We start from the raw sequence: 26,952 nt of genomic DNA, 5'->3' as shown, positions 1-26,952 counted from the left end.
CTGTGGTCCTGGTGTGAGAGTGAGGCTGCGAGGGAACGAGAGACACCCACAGTGCCCCAGGAGGGCGGGCGGAGCACCGCACCCCGCTGCGGAGAGGATTAGGGTCGCCTCCCAGGGCACGATGGAGAGGTGGGGCAGCCCCGCCTGGCGGGTGTCCCCGCCATCTCCGCCCCGAGGTGCGTGTGGGCCCGCGGCCCGCAGGGGGCGCTGCCGCGCCGTCCCGCCGTCCCGCCGTCCCGCCGTCCCACCGCCCACTCGGCGGGCGCGCCTCTCCGCAGTCCAGAGCCGCCGGGCCCGGCACTCGCTCGTGCGAGCGCGCAGACCTCTCGGCCGGACTGAGGACGCCGCCCGCTCCGGCCGCCCCTGTGCTCGCCTTCCACGTCCGCTCGGCCCACCGCCCCGGCCCCGCGCCGCACCTCCCCGGCGTCCGAGCGCACAGCTCCCGCCCCGGGAGCCTCCGGCCGTCCGGACCCCGCCGCCGGCGCGCTCAGCGCCCTGCTCGCCGGGCACCGGGAGGGCGGTGTCGGCTGAGGATGGGCGGCCCGGCGGCGCGGAGGGGCGCCGGGGGGCTCCGCGCGCTGCTCCTGGCGCTGGTGGCCGCGGGAACCCCCGCGGGCGCCTACAACCTGGACCCGCAGCGCCCCGTGCGCTTCCAGGGCACCGCCGGCTCCTTCTTCGGGTACGCGGTGCTGGAACATGTCCACGACAACACGCGCTGGTGAGTGTCCTCGCGGCTCCCCGAGCCCGCCGGCCGCCGCCCCAGCCTCGGCCCCCAGGCCGGCCGCCGCCGCCTTTCCGGCCTCTCCACGCCGCCGTCCCGAGGGGGAGATTTAAATGTCTCCGCTGCGCGCAGCGCGGCCGCGGAGGGAAGGCGAGGAGGGAGGGAGGGCGCCGGCCCCGGCCCCCCGGACTTCCCGGTGGCGCCCGGAGCTGGAGAGAGCCGGGTCCGGCGCTTCCCCGGGGTCCCAGCCGGGAGTGTGCGGGGAAAGCCGCCCTCGGCCTCCCAGCCAGACTCAACTTTCTCCTCGCAGAGTAACTTGGCTCCTCTGCCCTCCGCTGGCTGGCTTGCATCCCCAACGCATCAGGGCTCGGCTCTGGCACCAGTTTTGGGCAACTCTTGGTGACACCCCATCCACCTCTCCCAGGCTTGGCTTCAAGCCTGTCCCGCACCATCGCAGAAAGCGGAGTAACCCCGTGATGTGAGGGGCTCAGGGTGGGGAGGGGTCCCCGGAGGCCTGAGTGTCTGAGACCCCAGGGGCATATAGGAACCAAGAGGCCCCCTACTCCCTTACAAGGCCCTCTGCAGAGTGAGCTGACAGGGTCCGGGTGAGGGAAAGGAGGATGATGGTCCAGGACCTCAGTGACAAGGACAGGAGGGCTGGTGGGTAAGTTCCGGGGTGGCCTGGCCTCATTTCACATGGGTCATCTGGCCGGGGCACAGCACCAGAAGTGAGGGATGTGGTTCTGTAGAGGTTGAGGAAGCCAATTGCCCCCTAAGAGTCCCAGGGGGTGGAGAACTCTCCTGGGTGAAGCACCCCCAGCTAAGGGGTGCAGACCTGAGTGTACATCCCCCCTGGCAAGGCCGGAGGAGAGGCTGGTCCCTCCCTCACCATTTTCCCTGCACAAGAGAGAATGAAGCAGCCACAGAGTCACCTCTTCATCCCAGTTAGGCCCAGGGATAGCTCCCCTGTTCAAGGTCATGCCCTAATGGGGGCCCCGGTGACTATTGTGTGGCCCCCAGTATGAGCATCCTTAGCAGGCCGGGAGGACAAGGTCAGTGGTGTGTGCTCTCCGCAGGTAGTTCTGCCAGAGAGTCACTGCTCCGAATTGGTCAGAGGCTGATGGAAAAGAGTGGATTTGTAGAGCAAGCCCTCATGAATTCCTGGAAAAGTGGGGACTCCGTGACCAGCCAGCCCACTAACAATCATGCTATTTAAAGAGCTGCCTCTGAGAGGAACTGTGTTTCAAGTCCGTGTGTAGCTCCTGTCCGGTTTCACATCTCCCTCCCTGCCATCCACCCCAGGTGCGGAGTTTAAGGCCACACTGCCTTTCCCTGCACTTGCCAATACCCTTTAGAAAGCAAAGCAGGCTGAGCACCTTTTCCACGGCCTCCTCCACACTCAGAGTCCGTCCGCGGGGCACTTGGCTGTCGTAGAGAATGCAGCCTGGGCAGAAGCCGTGGGAGAGCACACCCCAGAATGCCACGCAGGACTCCTGGACTGCGCCCTGGGCACGGATTGTGTGGAGAGAGCTGTCAGAAATAGAAGGGCTTCTCCGGGCACCGGGCTCTGGGGCACTGTGTGGGTGTGGGCTTGTGTGCTCCGAGCTCCTCAAGCTCTTTGAAGGGCTGTTACTGGGAGAGGTGCGAAAGCCCTCTCACCGGATTTGGATGGGCCACAGGTCTAAGCTGCCCCAGTTGGGGAGTAATAGGGAGGAGCGCAGAGCTGATCTGACAGGTGGAGAGAGTTGAGCCTGCTTTGTTTTAAGAAGGGGAGGAAGACAAGCTGTGTGATGTGGATACATTTCCACTCAGCACCTGAGTAAAAGGCAGAGGGCGGTAACGCTGGTGCAGGGCCTTGGCGCCCGTGGAGATGGGGGGTCAGCTATTTCAGGGGTCAGTGCGAACCCACCCACAGCCAGGCTGCTGGTCACTAAAGTGCCCTCTCTGCTTCTGATACTGAGTGTGCTGCTCCTTGGACTGGAGCACTTGTCCCGAAGGTTGTTCAGGTACCAACCAACCTGAGATCTTTTTAAAGCAGTTAATTTCCTCCCTCCCTGCCCCCCCACACTGACTTAGGTTTATCTTAGATGGTCTTTGTCTTAGACCGGGAATGGGACTCCCTGCTGACTCTGCTGCCCAGTCTTGGTAAACTGTGGCCTTTGAAGCAAGAAACCTCCAGGGGCATTGCCTTCTTTCACCTTCTCCTAGACCTAGAGGCTAGACCAGCCTTGGGCAAACTACGGCCCGCGGGCCGGATCCGGCTGTTCTATCCGGTTCTCTTGCTCTCCCCTCCGCTCCTTTACTTTGAATTTATATTAGTTCACACAAACACTCCATCCATGCTTTTGTTCCGGCCCTCCGGTCCAGTTTAAGAACCCATTGTGGCCCTCGAGTCAAAAAGTTTGCCCACCCCTGGACTAGACTTAACCAGGAGGCGAATGAAAACCCCACCAAAGGCCTCTCACTCACACAGGCCCCTGCCAGGGCCCTGGGCCTCCTTCTGTGCTCATAATTCTGGGTTAACTTTCTTCCTTCAGAATTAATGATGTCACCCTCAATGTGTACGATTCAGGCCCTGCAGACAGGGGACCAGCCCAAGATCTCTACCTTAGCTTTCAGCCCTGGGGTTGGTTGATGGACTTAGTGACTGATTGTTGGTCTCTTCCTCCCAGGTAGTCCCTGGGCTCTGCATCTTTTAGCCCCGCTTGAGGGCCGTGTAAGTTTGTTTCCAGTTATGCACGATGATAAACACCAGCAGGGGTAAACATCCTTGTAACTAAAGCTTTGTGGCTTAATTATTTCCTTTGAATAGTTCCTGGGCTTAGACTTGCTGGGTCAGAGAGGAAGGGAGATTTTAAGTCCGTTTTCTATGCATTTCCAAAGTGCCAGGGAAGCGAAGGTGAATGCTTGAGAGAAATGCATTCACTTACTTGGCACTGGAGTTTTGGAGTTTTTACCAAAGTGTGCTCGGGGCAGTGCACAGGCATAGCCACCCACAGAAGGGGACTTAGAACGATCACAAATAGTCACAACGGGTGTGAGAGGTAAGTGATGGGCGTGGAAGGGAAAAGAGATCCATTGAAACTGAAAGGCAACTGTTGATTAAGCCTTGTATTTAGTGTTGGTCTTCTTGAGAGGAAATTGCTCCTTAGCTGCTTTTAAAAAATATGTATTTTTTTTTATTTCAGAGAGGAAGGGAGAGGGAGAGATAGAAACATCAATGATGAGAGAGAATCATTGATGGGCTGCCTTCTGCATGCACCCTACTGGGGACCAAGCCGAAACCTGGGCATGTGCCCTTAAATGGAATCGAACCTGGGACCCTTCAGGCCGCAGGCCGCTCTATCTGCTGAGCCAAATGATATAGGGTGCTCTTTAGCTTCTTAATTCCATATTAGTGAGTTAATAAGTTTGCTTCATGCTGATGAAACACCTTTTCACGGGTGAAAGGATTGGTTGTATGTAGGTGAGGGAGCAGGACTGGGTGTATGTAGGGTGAGGGAGCAGGACTGGGTGTATGTAGGGTGAGGGAGCGGGACTGGGTGTATGTAGGGTGAGGGAGCGGGACTGGCTGTATGTAGGGTGAGGAGCGGGACTGGCTGTATGTAGGGTGAGGAGCGGGACTGGCTGTATGTAGGGTGAAGGAGCGGGACTGGGTGTATGTAGGGTGAGGAGCGGGACTGGCTGTATGTAGGGTGAGGAGCGGGACTGGCTGTATGTAGGGTGAGGGAGCGGGACTGGGTGTATGTAGGGTGAGGAGCGGGACTGGCTGTATGTAGGGTGAGGAGCGGGACTGGCTGTATGTAGGGTGAGGGAGCGGGACTGGCTGTATGTAGGGTGAGGAGCGGGACTGGCTGTATGTAGGGTGAGGGAGCGGGACTGGCTGTATGTAGGGTGAGGAGCGGGACTGGGTGTGTGTAGGGTGAGGGAGCGGGACTGGGTGTGTGTAGGGTGAGGGAGCGGGACTGGCTGTGTGTAGGGTGAGGGAGCGGGACTGGCTGTAGGTAGGGTGAGGGAGCGGGACTGGGTGTAGGTAGGGTGAGGGAGCGGGACTGGCTGTATGTAGGGTGAGGGAGCGGGACTGGCTGTAGGTAGGGTGAGGGAGCGGGACTGGGTGTAGGTAGGGTGAGGGAGCAGGACTGGCTGTATGTAGGGTGAGGGAGCGGGACTGGCTGTAGGTAGGGTGAGGGAGCGGGACTGGCTGTGTGTAGGGTGAGGGAGCGGGACTGGGTGTGTGTAGGGTAAGGGAGCGGGACTGGGTGTGTGTAGGGTGAGGGAGCGGGACTGACTGTGTGTAGGGTGAGGGAGCGGGACTGGCTGTGTGTAGGGTGAGGGAGCGGGACTGGGTGTAGGTAGGGTGAGGGAGCGGGACTGGCTGTAGGTAGGGTGAGGGAGCGGGACTGGCTGTAGGTAGGGTGAGGGAGCAGGACTGGCTGTAGGTAGGGTGAGGGAGCGGGACTGGCTGTAGGTAGGGTGAGGAGCGGGAAGAATGTGCTGGAGCTGGAGGGGCAGGGATAGGACTCTGGCACAGGGCAGCTGCGCTCTGCAGGGGCAGAGCTGAGGGCTCGTGGGGGTAAGAGACCCTTCCTAGATCCACATCACGGAGCACGTGTGTGTGTGTGTGATGTCAGAACTTGCTTTCTCAGCCCCATAATGAGCATTCCTGTCAGTTCTTTGCAAATTGTCGCTGACCAGAAGGCCCTCAATCTCTGTAGGAGAGGACGTGTGACCTCGCTTTTCCCAGCCCTGGGGACCGAGTCCAGCTTCTGCAGTCACAGTGCATTGGAGCAGAGCCCAGACCCCTCCTCTCTCCACATGCCTGGTTGAGTGGTCCCTCTCAGCAGTGGGAGCTGTCCCAGTGGCCAGGGGACCAGAATATCCTGGGCTGTGTTACAGATGTCCCTTGTATCCGTTTTGGATGCAAACCTGCAAGTGACTCAGTTTCCTCCTTTGCAGCATCACCCAAGGGTGTCTCCCTGTGCAGGGACAGCTGCCTCTGGTATACCTCCCACCCCCAATCTTCTTGCACCCCTTGAACACCAGCAGTAGGTGCCAGGGGACACGGACAAAGCTGACTTCTGTCTCTGTCCCGTAGACATGGGTGGGTTCCTCAGCTGCAGGACAGACAACTGTAACACCCTGTGATATAAATAAATGCAGCCCGGCTGGCGTCCAGCCCCCAGAGGGGGTTTCTTCCACACCCCTCCCCTCCTCTCCGCCCCAGACGCCCTGGAGTTGGTTGGGTGCACTGGCTTCCTTTCTGGCCACGTGCTTCCTGCCCCATCTCCCGGGACACAGCTAGACGGCTGTGCCCGGGGCACAGAGCGAGGGCTTGGAAATGGAAGACGTGCCGGCTTTTTGCTTTGTTCAGGTTGTCAGAGCATCATTCAGAGAGGGAGAGGAGGCGGTCCAGAGCCAAAGAGCACATAACATCCTCACTTTGCCTTAGGGTTGAGCATTCACAGGACAAGCCGGACATGTCTGCTGCCCTGCCAGTACAGTTGCCAGTCGCCAGATAGATTGCGATTTTAAAGTAAAATCAATTACAGCCAAAGGAAATGAAGAACCCAGTTCCTCAGCCGTCCTAGCCACATCGCAAGGGCTCAGTGCCCACATGCGGCTGGCGGCCCCCGTGTGGGATCGAACACAGAGGAGCGTGTATTCTTCACCGCAGAAAGTTCGGCTGGGTGGTGCTGCTTTAGAGCAATGACTTAAGTCTTAAAGGGACAAAGATCCAAAGGTGATATAAGTAAAAGAGGCACCAGCCCTTGGTGTATGTGAGTATTAAAACGGAAACAGAGGGGCTTAAATCTAAGGGAAAATGAAGAGTGGGCAGCCGAAGGGGCGGAATTCTTTCTCCAGCCATCAGACATCGGAGTGCGGGCTCCGTGCTAAGGGGCAGGGATTCAGGAATGAAAACTCCGCTCCCAGGCTGATGGGTGAGAAGGTGGTGGGTTCTAGTCTTGCGTCTCAGGCAAAATATAAGCTATGGGCTCCGATGGGGAGAGGCTCGTCCTCGGGCAGGCACAGGTGGTTCAGGGGGCAGAAGAGAGACTCCAGGGAAGGCAACACCTTGAGGGATCATGGGCCTTGCAGCCCCATTTTAGTGAGGAGACACTAAAGATGGCTTGGCAGCTGCCTCCTCACAGCCTCTTTGCTGAGTCCTCTGTGCCCTGCTGACGCTCGGGCGCAGGCGTGGCCCCACCTCCCCATCTGGGTGTGCTGGAAGCAACACTTTCAGGTCTGGTCCCTGGTTTTTTGTTGTTGTTTTTTTGTTGTTGTTGTTTGTTTTTAATCTTTATTGATTTCAGAGAGGAAGGGAGAGGGAAAGAGAGATAGAAACATCAATGATGAGAGAGAAGCATCGACTGGCTGCCTCCTGCACGTCCCCTACTGGGGATCAAGCCCGCAACCTAGGCGTGTGCCCCTGACCAGAATCAAACCTGGGACCCTTTAGTCCGCAGGCTGACGCTCTCTCCACTGAGCCAAACCAGTTAGGGCTGGTTCCTGGTTCTTCCTGGCCCCCGAAGAGCCTGCTGTCTCAAGCTCTCAGGAAGGGGTGATGCGTTTATGAGGCCCAAGGTCTAAGAGGACCCAGAGAGCGTCCCGTCCCGTGGGGTTTCCGGGGAGTTTCCCTGAAGATCCCCAAACTGGCGAGGGTGCTGTTTTCTGAGCTGGTGCTGAACCAGCCGGGCCAGAGGCAGCTGGGTTGCCCAGGCGAGCCCCTTCCGAGGCAAGAGGACAGACATTTTTCAGCCAGTCGCTCCCAGCCCCGAGTGCGAGGGTGCGGAGGGCCGGCCTCCAGCCAGCTGGCTCCCCAGGGACCTGCTGCTGGTCTGGAAACAGTCTCCTCCTGATGACTCCTATTGTGATTTGTCCCGGGAAAATGCTTTCACGTTTATTCAAAGTAGCCGTGGTGTTCTCAGAAATCACTTGCTTTCAAGGGCGTTGCATTGAGACTTTTAAGAAGTCAAAATGAATGATTCCATCAGAGAGTATTTGCTGAGCATGGACAAGGAGTCAGGTGCTGCCACAGGCATGAGCGTCTTTAATGGAATCTTTGGGGCGACCTGGGGAGTGGTTCCAGTTTGCCAGTCGGGGGCTTGCAGAGCTACAGGGGGTGTGCACGGCCCGCCCAGCGCCAGCGATCAACATACACGGACTCGTTTCCTCTAACTGAGCCCAGGGGGGCCCTCCCACCCCTGCCTTAGCATCTGGTATTAATGTGCCGCCGTGTGCACAAACCCCGGAGCAGGGTTGGCATCGTGTAGGACACGCCAGAGGGCACGGTGGCAGAGGGGCTTGGCACCTCTTCTCCACCAGGACGGGTCCTCGAGGGGATGGATGCTCCAGACTCGGGGGTGGGGTTCTTCCTGGCTCTGCCTTCGTTGTGGCTCAGTTCCTCAGCAGCAACCACATCGGTGGATTCTGTGCCACCGTAAGACGGCTGCCCAGAGGATGGGCTCTCACGTTAGCCCCGGCGTCGCCCCCACGGAGGAGCTGGGTGATCTTGGCAAGTGATTCCAGCTGTTTGAGCCTCGCTTCCTCCTCTATGAAAGAGGGATAGTAAGGATGCTCCCCCATCACGTTGCTGGGGAGTTAGAGGAGAGGATGTCTGCAAAGCCTGGACCACACGTAGCACGTGGTAAGCCCTTGATAAATACTAGTGGTCACTTCTGTTGTTACTCTGGCCTGACTTCTGGGACAAACGGTCTTTTTCCTGACTTTGTATGCTGAAAGGGCTTGCTTTTCAGTACGTGTGTTGATGCATCCATTCATTTATCAAAATCGGAGTGTCGGTACTCAATACAGAAATGAATGAGATAGTCTCACATAACACACACTCTGCATTCTGTGTGGTCTCTGAGATTTTGGTCGTGTTCTGCATACGTTTTGGACGTGACTTTTTGTGTATCATTTAAAAGATGTAATTGTATCAATTTCAGAAAGGGAGAGGGAGAGAGAAATGGAAACATCAATGATGAGGCAGAATCATTGATCGGCTGCCTCCTGCACGGCCCCCACTGGGGATGGAGCCCACAACCCGGGCATGTGCCCTCACCAGGAATTGAACCATGACCTCCTGGTTCATAGGTCGATGCTCAACCACTGAGCCACACGGGCTGGGCGCTCTTTGTGTATCAGTTACATCCTGTCTGCCATCGGAAAGGATCTGAGATGGCTGCTTTCATTGGAGACCTGTGGGATGGGAAATCCTAGAGTTTCACATGCCTTTTCCTTTTCTCAGAGAGGTCGGGAGCCACTGTGTTCTGGGGAGCCCTGGCCCCTGGCACAGGCTCCAGATAAGTCTAGGAGGTAGGCCTACAGTTCCAAGTTGGAGTAGTGGTGAGAATTTTAGCAAAAAAAAAAAAAAAAAATAGTAAATGTAAAATTATTGACCTATTTTTCTAGGAGAAGAAAAATGGTTACAGGAACCCAACAGGAAGACATCCGGCCTTTATTCAGACCTCCCAGGGGTTGGCAGCTCGCTCTGCCTCTGGGTGTTAACGTTTATGTGATGCTGTCCGTGGGGAAGGACAGCATCGGTCCTGTCACCCTGCTTCCCTCTCCAGCCGCCGCCCCTCCGCACATCTCCCAGGACCCCAGCCCCCCGGCCGGGGCTGCAGCCCAGATCTGAGGCCCCTTCGCTCCCTGACAGGGCGGCCAGGGGGTGCCGCCGCTCTTGGGTGGCCCCTGCCTGTGCCTCTGCTCTCTCCCAGCCGGACCCGGCACTCCACCGAGTTCATTCTCGGAAGCAGCGTTTTCTGGGATGAATTGCAGCCCTCCCCCCCTCCCTTTATTTACTCCAACCTAGGGCTCCCCGAACAAAAAGAATTACTACCGCCAGCCTTTTGTGAGTAAAAGTGCCGGAGGGGCTGTGCTCACAGTCACCCCGATGCCACGGGGCTGCTCCTACGGAGGCAGAGAAGCCACGTCTGAGGTTAGCCAAGTCCAAGGTTACCCAGCAGGTACAGAGCGGGTGAGTCTGACGGAATGCTTCTCCAGCTGTTCTCAGGGTCAGCCGCACCGCCCTCCCCTCACCCAGCCCGCCAGGTCCCTGCCTAACGTATCAGGTTCCTAAGGGGGAGAAAAGGTGCCCCTTGGCCTTGACACGTGAAGGATCCTACCCCATGCTCTAAAGTCAGAGCATCCTGGGTGCATGGCCCCTCCCCGCCACACTTTGCCCTTGGCCTCATCACTGCCCTGGGAGGGGTCCCTGCTTTCGATATTATCTTTGTTTTAGAGATTAGGGAGTGCCTGGGGACTTGCCCAGGGTCACACAGCTGGAGAGGAACTGGCAGACTCTTGGGGCTGTTTCTGCCTCCCCCCCGCCCCAACCTTGCATTGCTCATATCAGACAGAATCTGTGGACCTGTGGTCCCGGTTGGCAATGAGATTCCTTTGTGGGAAGGAAAGGAAATTGGGAAGATAGAGGAGCGCTAGCCACAGCTCTGAGCTGCAGAGTCAGATTTTTGGGTTGGACCCAGGAGCAATGGTAGGCGATGGAGGTACCACCTTCTAGTTCTCTTCAGGGGTGGCACGCCCTAGCCCAGTGGTCGGCAAACTCATTAGTCAACAGCCAAATATCAACAGTACAACGATTGAAATTTCTTTTGAGAGCCACATTTTTTAAACTTAAACTTCTTCTAACGCCACTTCTTCAAAACAGACTCGCCCAGGCCGTGGTATTTTGTGGAAGAGCCGCACTCAAGGGGCCAAAGAGCCGCATGTGGCTCGCGAGCCGCAGTTTGCCGACCACGGCCCTAGCCTGATGGTGTGTCTGTTTTCTGTTGCCGCAGTATTGCTGCAGAACAGGCCCCCTTAACACTCAGGGGCTTAAACCAGCCGCCATTTATTAGCTCATGATTCTGTGACTGGCAGTTCAGACTGGGTTCAGCTGGGTGGTTCTTACATTCTCCGCTGGGCTCACTGTGCATCTGCTGTCAGCTTCTGGGCAGGCTGGTTGGCCGGCGGGTCGAGGATGGCTTCAGCTGGGGTGGCTGTGTGTGCCACCCACCAGCGGCCTGGGCTTGTTATACCCGTGGTGGCTGGGGAGGGTGCGTAGAGGGCACTCAGAACGTGCCTGGTCTCTTGGGGCCTGGGCTGTTCCTCCTGTCACTTTCTATCGGCCAGTGCAAGTTCAGGGCCAGCCCACGTTCCCAAGGCGGGGAAACAGACTCCACCTCTTCTTTTATTTTTTTATTTTTATATTAATATCAACTAACAGCTGAGGGGGAAAGGGAAACATTCATGATGAGAATCATCGATCGGCTGCTTCCTGCACGCCCCCCACTGAGGATCGAGCCTGCAACCCAGGCATATGCCCTTGACTGGAATTGAACCCGGGACCCTCCAGTCCACAGGCCGACACTCTATCCAGGGGTCCTCAAACTTTTTAAACAGGGTGCCAGTTCGCTGTCCCTCAGACCGTTGGAGGGCCGGACTATAGTTTAAAAAAAAAACTATGAACAAATTCCTATGTGCACTGCGGGCCCGGGACGAGTCGGCTGCTAAGCAGGACAGGCAGCGGCACCCGGCGGGCCAGATACATGTCCTCGGCGGGCTGTATGTGGCCCGCGGGCCATAGTTTGAGGACGCCTGTGTATCCACTGAGCCAAACCGGCCAGGGCAGACTTCACTTCTTGATGGAAGGAGCTGCAAAATCACATGGAAAAGGGCCTGGGTCCAGGAAGGGTGGAGAATCGTGGCTACGTGCACAACCTGCTACCAGTAGTGGAAGTGCCCTCGCCATTCCTGGATTTCTGTGACCTCCGCTGACGGTCTGGGTACATTTCTGCCCGCACACCAGAAAAGAGACGGAGGCTCTGTGCGCTCCGGGGGCTGCCAGGAGGTGGAGCCGGGATGAGTTGGGTGCCACGGTTTTTGACGAACTGTCCAGCATTCTAACACTTCTTTGAGTGTACCCTTTGTACCAAGCACAGTCCTGGGTGCTTACTAAACATTACCTTGCTTAAACCTTACAAGAACCCTCATTAGGTACATTGTCCTTCGGTTTTACGGAGGAAGAAGACGGAGGCTCAGGGTGGTGAAGAAACTTGCCTGAGGTCACACAGCGTATCAGTGGCAGAGGCAGCGCTGGAATGCTGTGTTGCCCCTGCGCTTCTTACACGTCACCACCCTGAGTCACTTGCCCTTGGAGCTTAGCATTCAGGTGGCGCTACTAGTTTAAAACACTTAAAAGCAGTTGGTATGTCCTGCTTAAACCCGGAGCCTCAGGGTCCTCGGATGTAAAAAGAGGCGCCTCTGAGGTTTTCAGATTCCCCACCTCCAGTTGGCAAGCACTGGCCCAAGGGAGTCTCTCCCTCTGGGAGCGAATCGTTCTGTACGCTCAGAGGTGGTGCACCCTGTGCTCAGGTCTGTCTGTTTTCCGTTGACTAAGGGGTGCGGAGGGATTTCTGGAGTTTCCGTGCGGTGCGGTGAGCACAGCAATTGAATTCTAACTGCCACGTGGGTGCCTGGGGAAGCTTTGGCTTTGGGATCAAATGCATGAAAGCAACCCTAATGGGTTTAAGGTTTTGAATCCCCAGTTGCTGTCCTAGATCTGGCTGTGATTTCGCCCGCAGAAGCACCGCCGTGGCAATGGTGGGGAGGGAGGGAGCCTTGGAGTCGCTGTCTGTTCCGAGCCTCGCCCAGGAGGCAGCTGTGGCTCAGCCCTTCTCTGCCACCTGCTATCCGGGGAACGGACCTGTAGTTTGCTCTCAGGATGTGAAGGACGGGCTCAGAGCAGGATGGGCGGCTGCACTGGAGCCTTTGTTGCCAGCTGCACCACACACAGGCCAACCGAGGAAGTGGCCGTGTGGGAAAAACCCAGGGCATCGAAACGGCTGCCATAGGAGGGAGTCTGGGGCATTGGAAAGACCGTGCCCTTGGGCACCGGTGCCCCGGGTTTGAATCCAGCCCTGCCACCTGCCAGCCCAGTCATGCGCCATCTCCACGTAAATGGGGTTAGTATTTCTAACAGGGGCTGCCTGGCAGGGCTGACCCGAGCAAATACTCAGACACCCCGCGAGCATGACTGGTGCTGGCGGATGAACAGATGGGCCCACGTTTTTAAATCGGTGCGTGAACTGCTCATTGAGAGGCGCGAACCTCTGGGAAGCACCATGCCAGTGATGTACGCGTTTTGGAAAAGCAAGAAGGGGCTGGGAGTTCAGCGTGATGGGGAGGAGAAAGCCTTCTTTCTGTTCCCACGCCAGTCTGTCCTTGGGCATGAAAAAGCTTCCCCATCAAAGTTCTCACCTGGGCTTTTTCAGGCAGGTCACCGGGGTGAGCAGCTGGCACCACAGGGGCCACTTGACACCTGTTGGTCCCCCTTTCCTCCTCCTGGCTGATGTGGGATGGGCAGAATCCGGCAGCGGGCATTGCTAGGGCACGTGCTACAGCTTGGCATCTTACCACGCTAAGTGGGCTTGGGCAAGTCCCGGGACCGTCTCTGGCCACCTGCTTCTCCATCTGTACAATGGGGAGAATATTAGCGCCTCCCGTAGGGTCCCCGTGAAGATTCAGCACGATTCTGCCATCAGGAGCCTCGCCCAGCCCCTGCACACTCCACGCGCCCAACACATGCCCGTTGTCCTCGTAATTAGAGATCTAGACGTCTGAGTGAATGAGGGGACCACAATGCCTTTGAAGTTTGAGTGCGTCTTTAACTGGGGATGGCATAGGGCAGTGGTCGGCAAACGCATTAATCAGCAGAGCCAAATATCAACAGTACAACGATTGAAATTTCTTTTGAGAGCCGAAAACCGACTTCTGCGCATGGGCCACGACGTTTCAATCGCACTGTACGTGCGCGCCCGCACGTGGTATTTTGTGGAAGAGCCACACTCCAGGGGCCAGAGAGCCGCAGTTTGCCGACCACTGGGCATAGGAGGAAAGCCTTCCTTCTCAAGGGTCATCTGTTCGTACCGGCTCCAAGTGGACAGGGTTATTTGTCCCGGGGTGTGTGGTTACATATCACTTCTTAGGCTGGAAATCACAGGGAGAAGCAGCTTGTTCCAATGTGCGTTCCCATGTAGCAGGCCGGGGACGCGGCCCGAGAGACTGCATTTCCATCAGGCCCCCAGATGTTCTCCGTGCTGCTGGTGGGGGGACCACACTGGGAGTCTCGAGCAAAGGTCAGAATCAGCCTGATGATTTATTCATGGGTGAGGGACACTCAGGCCTTTTTATATGATAACCGTACCAAGGAAAGAAACGTCTTATTGTCCTGTCAGGAGTCACAAGGAGGATTTGGGGGGATGTTGGAAGTATCTGGGATGTCTCTTTGTAACGTAGAATAATGAGACAGAGCAGATGGCATCTTCTCAGTGGCTTGTCCTGAATCCTGGGCCATAGCGCTTGCTCTATCTCTTGGGATCAGCCTGGCCAATAGCCAGCTGAACTAACTTCAGAAAAGACAAGCTCATCGGCTGGCCCGCCGCCGCAGCCTGGCTGGCCGGCAGCCTAGGTAAAGAGCAGCACCAGGCGGAGGAAGCCACGATGTTCTGTAAACACAGAGATACAAGCTCATGCTCCACCGTGCCACCCCTGTGAGCTGGGCGCACATGTGTGCGTGCACACGTACTTAATCTCTTGCTTCATTTCCCGTGACACGGGATTTGGGGAAAACTTTCTCATCTGACCAGCTGATTAAGGGTTTGAACCAGAGGGTTGTTATCAGTGCTTTAAAAAACACACATTTAATTTATTTTTTTAAATATATTTTTTATTGATTGCAGAGAGGAAGGGTGAGGGGGAGAGAGAGGGAGAGAGAAAAACATCAGTGATGAGAGGGAATCATTGATGGGCTGCCTTCGTCATGCCCCCTACTGGGGATCGAGCCCGCAACCCAGGCATGTGCCCTGACTGGGAATCGAACAGTGACTTCCTGGTTTATAGGTCGATGCTCGACCACTGAGCCACACCGGACTCGGTGCTTTTGATCATCTATTGTTAGAACCATCAAGTACCTTGGGCTTGGAAGGAAAATTAATTCAGCCAGTCCTTTCTCCACTTTTGAGTTCCATATAAATGTTGCCCCTCTCAGTCTCCGATCCAGGCCCAGCGCAGCAGTGCCTGGGATCGAGCTCTCCAGGGTCCCTTCCTGCTTGGATAGCCTGCGGATCTCGTTCGTTCTGTACATTTGGAGCAGACGCAGCATCTGAAACGTGCAAGGTGCCAATGCCATTTGGGGGGTGCGCCCGAGAAACAGCCCGCCCTCGTAGGAGATTAATGCTCCCTGTGTTTAATTTTTGTCATTCTTACCAAACGAATTGCAAGTGGCGTTTATTCACGGGGCTAATGTACATTTGGAGTTGGTAGGAGTTTTTAGACCCAGCCCTGCCGCCCCCCCACCCTGGGGTTTCCGAGTGGAGGAGGCAGTGTGTTGCCCAGATCCGACAGGCTGACGCGTGGAAAGGCGTGGGTGTTTCAGCTGCTTGGATAGGTCCCCCCGCTAATTCTTCTCACCTGTGAAAACAGGCCTGGCCTCATGGAGAGAAGTCCTTGCCTTGCCCTGGTGGCTCTAAGCTCAGCCCCAGAAGCCGGGGGGGGGGGGGGGGAAATTGATCGCTACACGTGGCCACCTTCTCCCTGGAGTTGCATTCGGTGTGTCAACGTGCATTTGCGTTAGAGCAGCCGAGAGCCGGCCAGACTGCCCGTGCACGGGTGACAGCGGTGGGGTGGTCTGTTTGGGAAAATGCCTGCTGTGATTTCTAAGGGGCTGTGGGCTCCAACCCTGCTTCCGAGTGGAGATTCAGCAGCTGTGGCCCACCCTGGTGAGCGGGAGGGGCAGCTCCCCATGTGTCACTGAGGGCCCGGGCGGCAGCTTGGGTGCCCTCACGGTTGGGGGCCCGGCTCCCCTCACACCCCAGCAGGGTATGTCTTGATTCCTCACAGAATCGAACACAGTCTGTCCAGAACTGATCCTGAAGGAAGCGCTCCGGGAAGCGGGGTGGTCTCCCTGGCTCCTCGCATCCTCAGAGGTCCTTCACCCCCTGGGTGTTGAGGGGTCGGGGACAGGGGCAATGAAGATGAGACCCCCATGCCTTCCCATGAACCTGACAACATGGGTCTGAGTCTCTTCGTGTGGGTATCCTTGGTGATGTCTGCCGGCCTTGCTGAAGGCCTGTCTGAGGGTCTCCGACTTCTGTTGCTCATCCGGGGTGTCGGTGGGGGGGGCAGCGCCATTTGAGGCCAGGGTGGGGGTGAAGCGTGCGTGTCCGACACCTCAAGATGAAGGTGGCTTTCCGGACACAGTGAGGGGAGCTGGGTTCATAGGGAGACTGTCTGGGGTCATTCTTCCCTCTACCGACTTTTCCACGGATGACCTAATGCAGTGGTCGGCAAACTCCTTAGTCAACAGAGCGGCAAACCGCGGCTCGCGAGGTGCATGTGGCTCGCGAGCCGCAGTTTGCCGACCACTGACCTAATGGATAATGCTTTCTGTTCCCAGGCAAGCGGAGATGATCAATTTCACAGTGTGCCCAATACCGTTCTGGGGAAACTGCACCCCCTTTCCAGGCTGCCAGAGATGCAGAGCAGCTTCGAGTTTTTTCTCTTTGAACATGAGCACGGGTTTTGTTTACAGCCTCATCGTACACGTTCTTTTCCCAACGGCTCGTAGCTCAGCACAGGCTGTACCTGGTGGGTGCTGTTGGGTATTCTTTGCCCTAGCTCTTCGGTTGACTGCTTTCCGGAAACGGTGCCTAAAACTGTAGGTCATAATTGTTTTTGTGACATCGGGAGGGGAACTGGCTGCTGTTCCCCCGTGTTCTGTGCCCACACAGGCCCAAGTGTGTCTTTTCTGTCTTCTTGGCACGTCTGTCTTCTTTTCCTCCAGGAGGGACGGGCTCTGCGGGGGTCGGCCCGTTCCCAAGGCAGCTTTCAGTTCAAGATGAAGGACATACGGCTTCATTCTTGCCCCGTTTGTATGCAGATGACGCCATCTCTGGTTTGAGTCAGATGCATTTGTAATCCTACACTATGCCTACGTCTTTCGTATGTCCGTGTACATGTGCATGTTGTGTGTGGTGGGGAGGGAGGGGGGAACCCAGAAGAGAAACGGTATGGTTACGTATCTTATCTATTCATGTCCTTGTTTTTTAAGTCTAATACATCCCTGAGGGCGACCATATCATATATACAATTTAATGAATGATCATAAATTTGTGTGAACACGCTCAGGTTGAAAAGTAGAACATTGTCAGCACACAGAAAGCCCCGCCTCCCTCACTACAGTGTCTCCGCACCCCCCACCCCCCCCCCCCCGCCACCCGCCCCTCACTCCTCCCCCAAGGTAGCCATTATCCAGATCGCTAACACCTGAACTTCAGGTGCACGGAGTCAGTGAGTACACTGTAGTCCCTGACACCTTTTGCTCGTGTTACAAGATTTATCCGTGTGGCTGCGGTTGAATGATGTTCACTGATTTTCATGGTCGTGTAGAATTCTGTTGTATTTCTCTACCATAACTTACTTGTCCATTCTAGCATTGATGGACCTTGGGGTTTCTTCAGTTTTGGTCGACACATATTCAGCCGTGAACACGTTTGTACCTGTCTCCCGGTGGGCATGTGCCTGCATTTCCTTTGGGCCTGTTCCTAGAGATGGAATGACTGGGTCCCAGGCTAGGCACATGTTTGGCGTTATTAGAAACGGTTGACTTTTTCTCGGACGCGGCTGTAACGGTTTACACTCCCACCAGCAGTGTATGAGGGTTTCCGTTGCTCCAACTCCTTGCCGGCACTTGGCATTTTCGGTCTTTTTGGTTTTAGCCTCCTCGTAAGTGTGAAGTGGTAGCTCATTAGTTATTTCCCTGATAACAAATATAGTTGAGCACCTTTTAATGTGTTTATTGGCCACTTGGTTATGGTCTTTCATCAAGTATCTATTCAAGTCTTCGGCCCATTATGGTATTGGGTACTTGTATTTTCTTTCTCAACTTGTAGGAGTTCTTATAGATTCTGGATAAGCACTGTTTGTTGGTTATATGTGTTTCCAACCAAACTTATGCTCTGAATGTGCCTGGAGACAATCCACCGGGTTCACTGTGGGAGGCCCTCCCTCCTGGCCCCGCCAGCACAGTACAGTGCTGGGTATGGTTTTCCAGGGAGCATTCAGACCGCCCGCCCGCCCGCGGCTGGGTACGCATTTAACCATCAGCCTCTTCTTTCCTGGTCCTGGGTTGTGACAGAATGCCCTTTCTTCTCGATGTGCAGGATCCTTGTGGGCGCACCAAAGGCCGAGTCCAAGTACAGCACGTCAGTGAAGTCCCCGGGGGCTGTGTTTAAGTGCCGCATCCATACCAACCCTGACCGGAGATGCACTGAGCTGGATATGGCTCGAGGTGGGTGACATCGATGGCAAAGTGGAAATGGGCTCTGTATCCTCATTCTTCCCTCTTTCTTCTCCGGCGGCCTGGCCTTCCCTCCCTTCCTTCCTTCCTTCCTTCCTTCCTTCCTTCCTTCCTTCCTTCCTTCCTCCCATCCATCCATCCATCCATCATGTAGGGAGTACCTATTTCTAAGCACCAGGATATACCAGTGAACAGAACAAAGATCCTGCCATCCTTACAAATTAGTGGGCAAAAGAGACATTAAAAAGCAAGACTTGAGAGCAGGAAGACCAGAGGGAAGGTGGTGTTTGATCTACACCTGATGGGAAAGATGCACAGCAGCCAGCTGGGCAGGTGGGGAGGCAGAACCTCCAAGCAGAGGAGCATGTGCCATGTTCAGTCAGGTACAGAGTGGGGGGTGGTGTGGCTGGCGTGGCGAGCAGGGGAGAGTGGAGGCGGAGGTAGGCTGGGGCTGCTCACACAGGGCCCAGCAGGCCGGGGGAAGGGGTTAGGGTGTGATCCCGTGTATGAAGGGAGAGGCCATTGAAATCAATTTTAGGGTTTATGTTTTAAGTAGGGAAAGACATGATCAATGGATATGTTTAAAAGCTCACTTGGATCCAGTGGAATCAGACGGATGGGCCTAGGTTCAGAGCTCAGCTCTGCCAGTTACTAGTTGGGACTTACTGGGAATATCCCGTCGCCTCTTTGGCCTCAGTTTCCTCACTAGGACTAAGATACCTTCCTACGCACAGCATTACCTTGAGAAGATAGTGAGATAATAGAGGCACCTATCCGGAATGGTACTTGGCACGCAGTAGGCACTCAGTAAGTAGGAGTTATTTTATTACAATCACTCCAGCTCCTCCTTTCTCCAAAGTCCTTTCCCATCAGGAGCTTCTGACTGTTCGTATTTCTAAATGAAGTACTGCCATGATTCTCCTTAGCCAGAAAGGAGAGGTGTCCTTGGTGTTTTCTGGTGCCACTCAAAATGCCTGGTTGGCTTGCTGCTTGTTACTGATGCATACCACACTGAGAAGCCTGCTTTAGAACATAGGCCAGGGCACCGCCTCCTTCAACAGAACGTCTTGCTATGAAAACAGCCTTGGCTGAATCACACAGCATGCATAGCGGTGCAGTTGGTTTTACACTTCGTTGTGCGTCCTTATTTCCTCCTGAGCTGGTTGCAGACATGTGGGGGGTAGACCGCCCTTGGAAAAGCAGCCAGCAGACCGTCTTGCCCTCGCCCAGGACTGGTTTTTCTCTTCTCCCTCCAGGGAACCATCGAGGAATGTCCTGCGGAAAGACCTGCCGGGAAGACCGGGATGATGAGTGGATGGGGGTGAGCCTGGCCCGGCAGCCCAAGGCTGATGGCCGAGTTCTGGTAAGGCCTCCCAGGAGGGGGGTCGGGGGTGCTGCAGGGAGGGCTGGCACTCTGAGCGTGAGTGACTTTGATCTCTTGGGAAAGCTGGGTGGCATGGTGACAAGGGCATGGCTCTGAGGTTGCCTAAACTGGACTGCTGTTTGGACAAATGACGGATCTTTTTATTTTCTTCATCTGTCCGATAACCATGTCTGTCCCAGGGAGCAGAGATGTGGCAGCAGAAACAGACATAAAATGTATGGGAAGAGTACTTTGTAAATCTTGTTCATAAACATGTGTGCGTGTCTTTTTAAGTTGAAGCATAATGTACATCAAATGCACAGATCTTCAGATTACAGTTTGGGTTTTGACAATTGTACACACTCGTGTAACACCCCCCTCCCCGCAGCACAATACACACGGTTTCTGTCCTTCCAGAGAGTTCTCCCACGCTCCCTCCTAGTCAGCTCCCCGCCCGCCCGAGGCAGCCACTGTCACGCACAGTGGTGCTGTGGGTTACTTTTGCTTTTTCTACAACTTTGTGCCAATGGAACCGCACATGTGCACTCTTTTGCGTAAGGCCCCTTTCACTCAAAATAATGCTTCTGAGATTAATCCGTGTCATGTGTATCGGAGTTCATTCTTCTTTATTCCTGCATGGTATTATATTTATACTAGAGGCCTGGTGCATGAATTCGTGCACAGGTGGGGCCTGGCCAGCCTGCCCTGATCTGGGCCAATTGGGCCAGGCCAGCTGGGGGGAGGGGACACAGGAGGTTGGCGGGTCAGCCCTGCCCCCGATCGGTGGGGGGGAGAGGTAGGGGGGCGGCCAGGGGGAGGGGCCCCAGATGGTTGGTGGGCCAGCCCCGCCCCCTGGTCAAACTCCTGTCGAACTCCCGGTCGAGGGGACAATTTGCATATTACCCTTTTATTATATGGGATGAAATACATGTTATTTTTAAATTTTTCATTTTATTGAGTTGAGAGAGAGAGAAACATTGATTGGTTGTTCCAGTTATTTATGCATTCTTTGGTTGATTCCTACATGTGCCCTGCCCGGGGATCGAACCTGCAACCTGGAATATTGGGAGGATGCTCTAACCAACCTGGCCATGGCCAATGCTCTTTGTTATAGAAGCATAATATCAAGAGAGGGAAAATAACTCCAGCTGCCATTTATTGAGGGCTCCCTTTGGGCCACAAGCTGTAAATGGGGTTTTACATATGTCTTATCCCAGGGGAACCAGTTCTCCTTCAGGATCTAGGCAAAATGTTTCCGTCCTCTCTCCTGGAGCCCACTTTTGTGTTCAACTTCTCCACGGCAGAGGCTGTTCATCTGCATCCCGCCTTCCTTCTCAGCACCAGGGGAGCAGCTGGATGCTGTCGCCAGCATCGCAAGGTCTCTCCACCGAAAGCATCGTAGCTCCTGCGGAGGGTCCCCACCCCTGCTGTTTGTCTTGGTTTCTAGTCCTTTAATCACTGTCACAAGCTGCCTTGGACCTTCTCCCAGCCTCTACATTCCTCCAGCCGCAGTGGCCCCAGGAGGGCCAGAAAGCTTGTCGCCTTCCTTCGGGAAGGAGGGAGAAGCTGATCCATCTGAAGTCAGGGTGGCCGGAGGTCGAGATTCTGACAGAGGAGACATGGCCGGATGGCACACGGCACACGACACACACCCCCTCTCCCCACGGAAGGATAAGCTCTGTGGGGCTGAGAGCTTGTTGCCAGAGGCATCTGCGTTACTGCAAGTCGGTATGGGGAAGGGGCCGTGCACAGCAGTGAGGGTCACGGGGACGATTTAGCAAAGGAAGCTGTGAGGCAGACCTGGGCGTTTGTGGTCCCTGTGCCATGACAATTCATCTAATTCATCGCCTGCGGAGCGGTTCCTCTCGTGTTCTACACAACGCCCGCACTACCCATCCAACAAGCCACTGTACACGGGTGCTGAGGAAGGAGTGGGGCATCCATAGCAGCCTTTTCCTTGTGGCTTTTCCTGTCAGAAACACCACATAAGCCCTGACCAGCTTGGCTCAGTGGCTAGAGAGCATCAGCCCGGGGACTGATGGCTCCTGGGTTTGATTCCTGTCAAGGGCACGTACCTCTGTTGCAGGCTTGATCCCTGGCCCCGGTTGGGGTGCGTGCGGGAGGGAGGCAACCAATCCATGTCTCTCTCACCTTGATGCCCGTTCTTTAATGTCTCAAGTCTACCTGCCAAAGCTTTCTTGGAGGCAAGTATTTATCTTAACATCGAAATCGGGGAGCTATGTTTTATTCAAACATGTTTGGAGAACTCAGAGGTGCTTGGGGGTGTGGGCCTTGACACCCATGTCAAGGAGCATAATATCGGATTCTGAAGTGTGTGTGTGTGTGTGTGTGTGTGTGTGTGTGTGTGTGTGTGTTTAATGGCATCAGTGCTGATTTCAAAGTAAAGAACAGATGGGGAATTGGCAGCTGTGACAGGGAGTCCAGTGTCTCAATGAAAAGTGGCATTTTCTGGCCCGTGGACCCGCCCTGGAAAGACCTGCCAGGCTGCCCTTGGCTTAGTGTCTGCCAGGCTCAGCTCACAGGTGGTGTGGTCCTTGCCAGTTTTTCCCCAGGGGACAAGCGGTGTCGGGTGTGACCGCAGCCTGGGGATCAGAGGCAGGCCCCTTCCCGCCCCACACCCTCTCCCCGCACTCGGGGTACAGATGGCGGTGTGAGACCTGGGGAAGGAAATCCCTTTCTGCCGCAGCCGCCAATACACGCAGCCCAGGCACCGACGCTTCTCCTGGGCCGGGGAGGCAGCTCAGAGAGTGCGCGGCTGGCATCTGTGTCCCATGAGTCTCCGGGGCTCAGACAACTCACTGGAAGCATCTAGATGGCTTCTGGGTGGAAGCACTGCTCTCCGGCTCTCTCTCTCTTTGCCGTTTCCTTCCCAAACGCCAGGGCAGCCCCTATCTGTTCACCATGTGTCATCTGTCTTTTTTTTTTTTTTTCAAAGCCACAGGGTGGCTGTTTTTTTTTTTTTAAATTCTGTTGTACCGTTTCCTGATTTTTTTACGTGAGCTTTTTATTGAGCTCTCACACACATGCAGGAAAGTGCACCGATAATCCGTGTGCACCTTGATGCATTTTCACTTGGTGGCATTCTTCAGAAGGCTTGCCCAGCATCCCAGAGGCGCCCCCCCCACCCCGTGCCCCCGAGGTCACTCCTTCTTCCCTTGGAGGGGGTTGGGGGATGTCTTTATGGGGGTCTGTGGCATCATGGCCCTGTTCCCCTCAGCCATGGTTCTTGGTGATCCGGCGGTAGACCAAAATCTGGCCATCTGTGTATCACAAATGCATGTGCAAGAGGTGGGGACTTAGGTGTCTTTGCGGCTGAGCCGTCCGTAGAAGCTAAGTAACTCCCCCATTCCCCAGCACTCCCCCCACCTGGCAAGGATGCACTGGTAAAAAAGGCCTTTGCATTAAAATGCTCATCTTCTTCCTTTTATCCTTTTGGGAAGAAAAACAATCTCTGTAATTTGAAATGTGTCAGAGTGTAAGACGGGGGGGGGGGGGGGGTGCTAGCCCCCCCTCCCCTTTGCTAGGATTACGGGGTTCCGAGTGGGTCAAGCCTTGCTCTTTGCAGAGAATGCTCTTTCCTGTCCGCTCCCTCAGCCCCCGCCTCCCTCACAGCAGAGCCTGTTTGGAGAGATTGATGGAGTTATTAATGTTTTGGAGACAGTCTAGGAATTTTTTCAAATGTTGGGGTCAGAGGGACGTGTGTATATATAATGATAATCGGGGCTAAACAGTCTTTTCTTTTCATCATTTATATTCGGAGACACTTTTCCTGCACGCGTACTGCCTTTGACCCTTGGCTGTCTGACCTCACGGAATGCCTTAATTTTCGTTCAGTTTACTGGGAAATGCAGTGTTTGGATCTTCGAGGAATTTCCTAAGATCCCTCCATAAACAGTTTACGGTTCTTAAAAAAAACACGAGGGGGCAATAAACTAGACACTTAAGGCAGCAAGGCCTTCCTGGTGAGAGCCAGCGAGCTCCTCGGTAAACATCCACCTCTCTCCACGGTCCCCCCAACCCAGAAACACAGTAAAACCGGCCAAGCCCTCGCCGCCAAGGGCTCTGCTCAGTCCATACACTAAAATGGAACGGATTTACTGGGTAATTCGATGATGATAAGGGATTCAAGTTAGCAAGCCATCAGCATTGAATCAGAACTAAAATACAAAAAAAAAAAAAAAAAAAAAGAAATCAGTTACCGAGTGGAATAGAGTGATGATCTCCGTCGCGATACGTGTTTATAGCTCCTTGCCCCATATCGTCTCAGTCTATTGAGAAATGGGCTATGGGTGCGAAACGGTCCCACGTGGGGAGGATGAGGGTGGCTTGTGGTACAAGGAATAACGAGATCATTTTACGTAGTTTCACGTCCTAAGGCAAGAGGCCTGTGTGGCCAAACGCGGGTGTCCAGGCCCCCTGAGTGTGTCCTGTTTGCCTTTGGGCAGAGAGTGGCCTTGTCCGGGGTCCCACTGGCAGGTGGCTTGAAGGGATGAAGCACGGGGAGGCGGGCGGGCAGCGGTGTTTCCTAGAGCGATCTGACCGACAGCTAGACTCTGGGGAGTCTCTTCCCTGCTCTGAACCCCTCTCTGTCCTTCAGGCCTGCGCCCACCGCTGGAAGAACATCTTCTACGAAACGGACCACATCCTGCCCCACGGCTTCTGTTACATCATCCCGTCCAACCTGCAGGCCAAAGGCAGGACGCTGATCCCTTGCTATGAAGGTGAGAGCTCTGGGTTCTCCCTCACCCTCTAGCCATGTGGTGCCCCAAACAATCTCCCACCCAGCATGTCCCGCAGCTTTCCAAACTCCAACAGGAGGGCTGCCCTGTGGCCCCAGATGGCCTCTTGGTACCAAGGTCCTGCCCAGGTAATGAGGAGGGTGAGAAGGGGGGGTCGTGGTTCTGGGCCGTGCCCGGCCTTGCCCATCTCTGCCCCAGAGCCCCCGGTGCTTGCCACGCTTCATGAAGTCTCTGAGGTCAAAATTCTCCCAGTCCCAGCCAAGGCGCCGGGTAGAACTCTTGGTTTGCTGGTACTGCCAGATGCTGTGTGACCTTGGGGAACTTGCTTTCCGTCTCTGTGCCTCCGTGTCCTCACCTGACAGTTCAGAGGTTGGCTCAGAGAGTCTCCACGGTCCCGTAGAGCGCCCAGATGGACGTAGGCTCCTGGCATACTCCTGGCCATGCCCGCGGACAAACGCCCTGAGGCAGGGGACAGAGATTTCCCAGGATTCAGTTTCATCACATGACTTTCCTCTTGTCTGGTCCACGCACCCTGTCAGAGGCCTGAGCATGGGGTGCACCCTCGGCCCAGTGTTACAGCTGCTCCCCAGGGGCCGCGGGGGGTGCAGGTCTTGGAAGGAAAATGTGTCTCCTCAGGCTCCCTGCTTAGCATCTTCAAACGGCTGGGCGCTGGGGACCCATTGAGCCAGTTATTATTTAGTTGAGTTGAATTTGGCTTCAGGGATGCAGAAAATGCTGTCGTTTTCTTCAGCTTTAATAGCTTGCACGCTCACGTTTTCGTAGCCTGATTCCGAGGGAGCTGGAACCTGTTTCCTCTCGAAGGCTGGCTGTTGTGTTTTAAATTCTCCCCCTAACTTACTTGTTTGGACAGAAGTCTGGACTCGGCTGTGTCCTCATTTCCTTTGGGCCTCCCTGGGTTTTCCCAGGTTTCAAATTCTCTGGCCACCAAAGAGGGTGCTGAGAAACACTGTCTGGACACCTGCATTTTTCTGCCTCACGGGGGTGGGGGACCCTCCAGGCCCTGACGGGGACTCGGGTGGCCCGAGCAGGGTGTTCTGTGACATGGCCCCGCAGAGCAGCTGGCAGGGCCCCTGCAGGGGGCATGGACTCTCTCCTTCCCTGAGGACGAGCCTTCTCCCCAGTGTCCGCATTTGATCAGCTGGCGGGGCCATGCAGGGACATTGACCTCCGACCCTGCTTATCTCTGTATTGCCCCTGTCGAAGAAAAACTGTACCTGAAAAATAGGTAATACTATAATCGGTCAAGAGGGAGGGATAGGTAGTATAAATACATAAATTATGGGTCAAGACTGTGTTCTGCCTGCCCAGTGTATTCCTCCGGGATCAAAGAATGAGTTAGGATTTGGAATGCGCGTGTGCGTGTGTGTGTGCATGTGTGTGCGGGGAGAAGGAGGACCAGGAGCTGTAGGAGGGTGGGGTTGAGGTGGGGAGTGTTGGGGTAGAAAGCAGCCCCTTAGAACAACAGGGGATTGAACAGAACATTTCTGTGGTTCTTGGTCCTTAAGAGGCCGGGGGCAGCAGATGCTCAGATTTCTCGGGAAGACCAGCATAGCGGGGTGGGGCACGCAGACCTCATTTAGGGCTCCTGCCTGTGCTCTGTTGGTTTTGGGGATCTTCCTCCCTGTTTTGTGGTCTGCACTAAACCTCTGTTGGCTCTGAGGGCAGCCATTATTTCCTCTTAATGTGGAAAAACTCGGTGACGGAGCTCTCCATTCACTGGGCGGGGATCGCATCGTGATGAAGAACAACGGACGTATTGTGGAGTTTGACGTGACCCTTCGCATATCACCTAGGCCGGCCCGTCTTTGTTGGGGTCTAGAGATGTGGTGTGGCTTCCTCAAGGCCAAGTTTTTCTTTCCGTTCTGTTATTCATATGCCACACAATGGAGAGCAGCCTGGTGGCTAAGAGCACAGACTTGGGACCTGGCGGCCAGAGTTCAAGCCCCGGCTCTGCCGCTTGTTAACGGTGTGACTTCAGTTGAGTTATTTAACGTCTTTGCACGTGGCCCCCCTCAAAGGGCTATGAAGAGGATTGAGTTAATATTTGTCAGTTCTTAGAACACTGCCTGGCATGTATATGCTGATATACTCTATGCTAAGCATACATATGCGAATATACCATACTAGAGGCCCGTTGCACGAAATTCGTGCAAGAGTAGGCCTTTCCCCCGGCTGCCGGCACCGGCTTCCCTCCGGCACCTGGGACCCGGGCTTCCCTCGCAGCCCTGGCTTCATCGCGATGGTCGTCTGGTCTAATTAGCATATTATGCTTTTATTATTATAGATTATGGGCTAATGTTTTTTATACCAAGCCAGTGTTCGTTAAATCACCATGAGGTGACTAATTTGTCTCTTAGGAATAGAGTCCACTTAAGCTTATTAAGTTAGATACTGTGCTGCCCTAACCGGTTTGGCTCAGTGGATAGAGCATTGGCCTGCGGACTGAAGGGTCCCAGGTTCGATTCCTGTCAAGGGCATGTACCTTGGTTGCGGGCACATCCCCAGTAGGGAGTGTGCAAGAGGCAGCTGAATCGATGTTTCTCTCTCATCGATGTTTCTAGCTCTCTGTCCCTCTCCTTTCCTCTCTGTAAAAATCAATAAAAAAAAAAAGTTAGATACTGTGCTAAGTGCCTGAGAGATAAAACCCAAATCTCAGCTAGTAAGAAGTTTCCCATCTACAGGGGAGAACAGAGAGGGAACACAATGTTTCAAAAGTGAGCGAGCTGCC

General features: G+C 55.1%; 1 protein-coding gene across 1 annotated transcript in view; it reads left to right on the top strand.

Moving 5' to 3' along the window:
- Nucleotides 1-533: 533 nt before the first annotated feature.
- Nucleotides 534-26,952, top strand: part of ITGA9 (integrin subunit alpha 9) — a gene marked incomplete at its 5' end in the record, with an annotated part of 281,034 nt that continues 254,615 nt past the window's right edge. Inside the window, 4 exons of the mRNA XM_080674008.1 lie at nucleotides 534-718; nucleotides 17,944-18,071; nucleotides 19,337-19,443; nucleotides 24,062-24,185. Coding sequence (XP_080530134.1) covers nucleotides 534-718; nucleotides 17,944-18,071; nucleotides 19,337-19,443; nucleotides 24,062-24,185 — 544 coding nt within the window. The remainder of the gene's footprint in view (nucleotides 719-17,943; nucleotides 18,072-19,336; nucleotides 19,444-24,061; nucleotides 24,186-26,952) is intronic.

This window comes from Plecotus auritus (genome assembly GCF_963455305.1).
Source record: "Plecotus auritus genome assembly, chromosome: 6".
Classification (NCBI taxonomy): Eukaryota; Metazoa; Chordata; class Mammalia; order Chiroptera; family Vespertilionidae; genus Plecotus; species Plecotus auritus.
The sequence above is the reverse complement of the archived record's forward strand: the minus strand, read 5'-3'. Positions and strand labels throughout refer to the sequence as shown.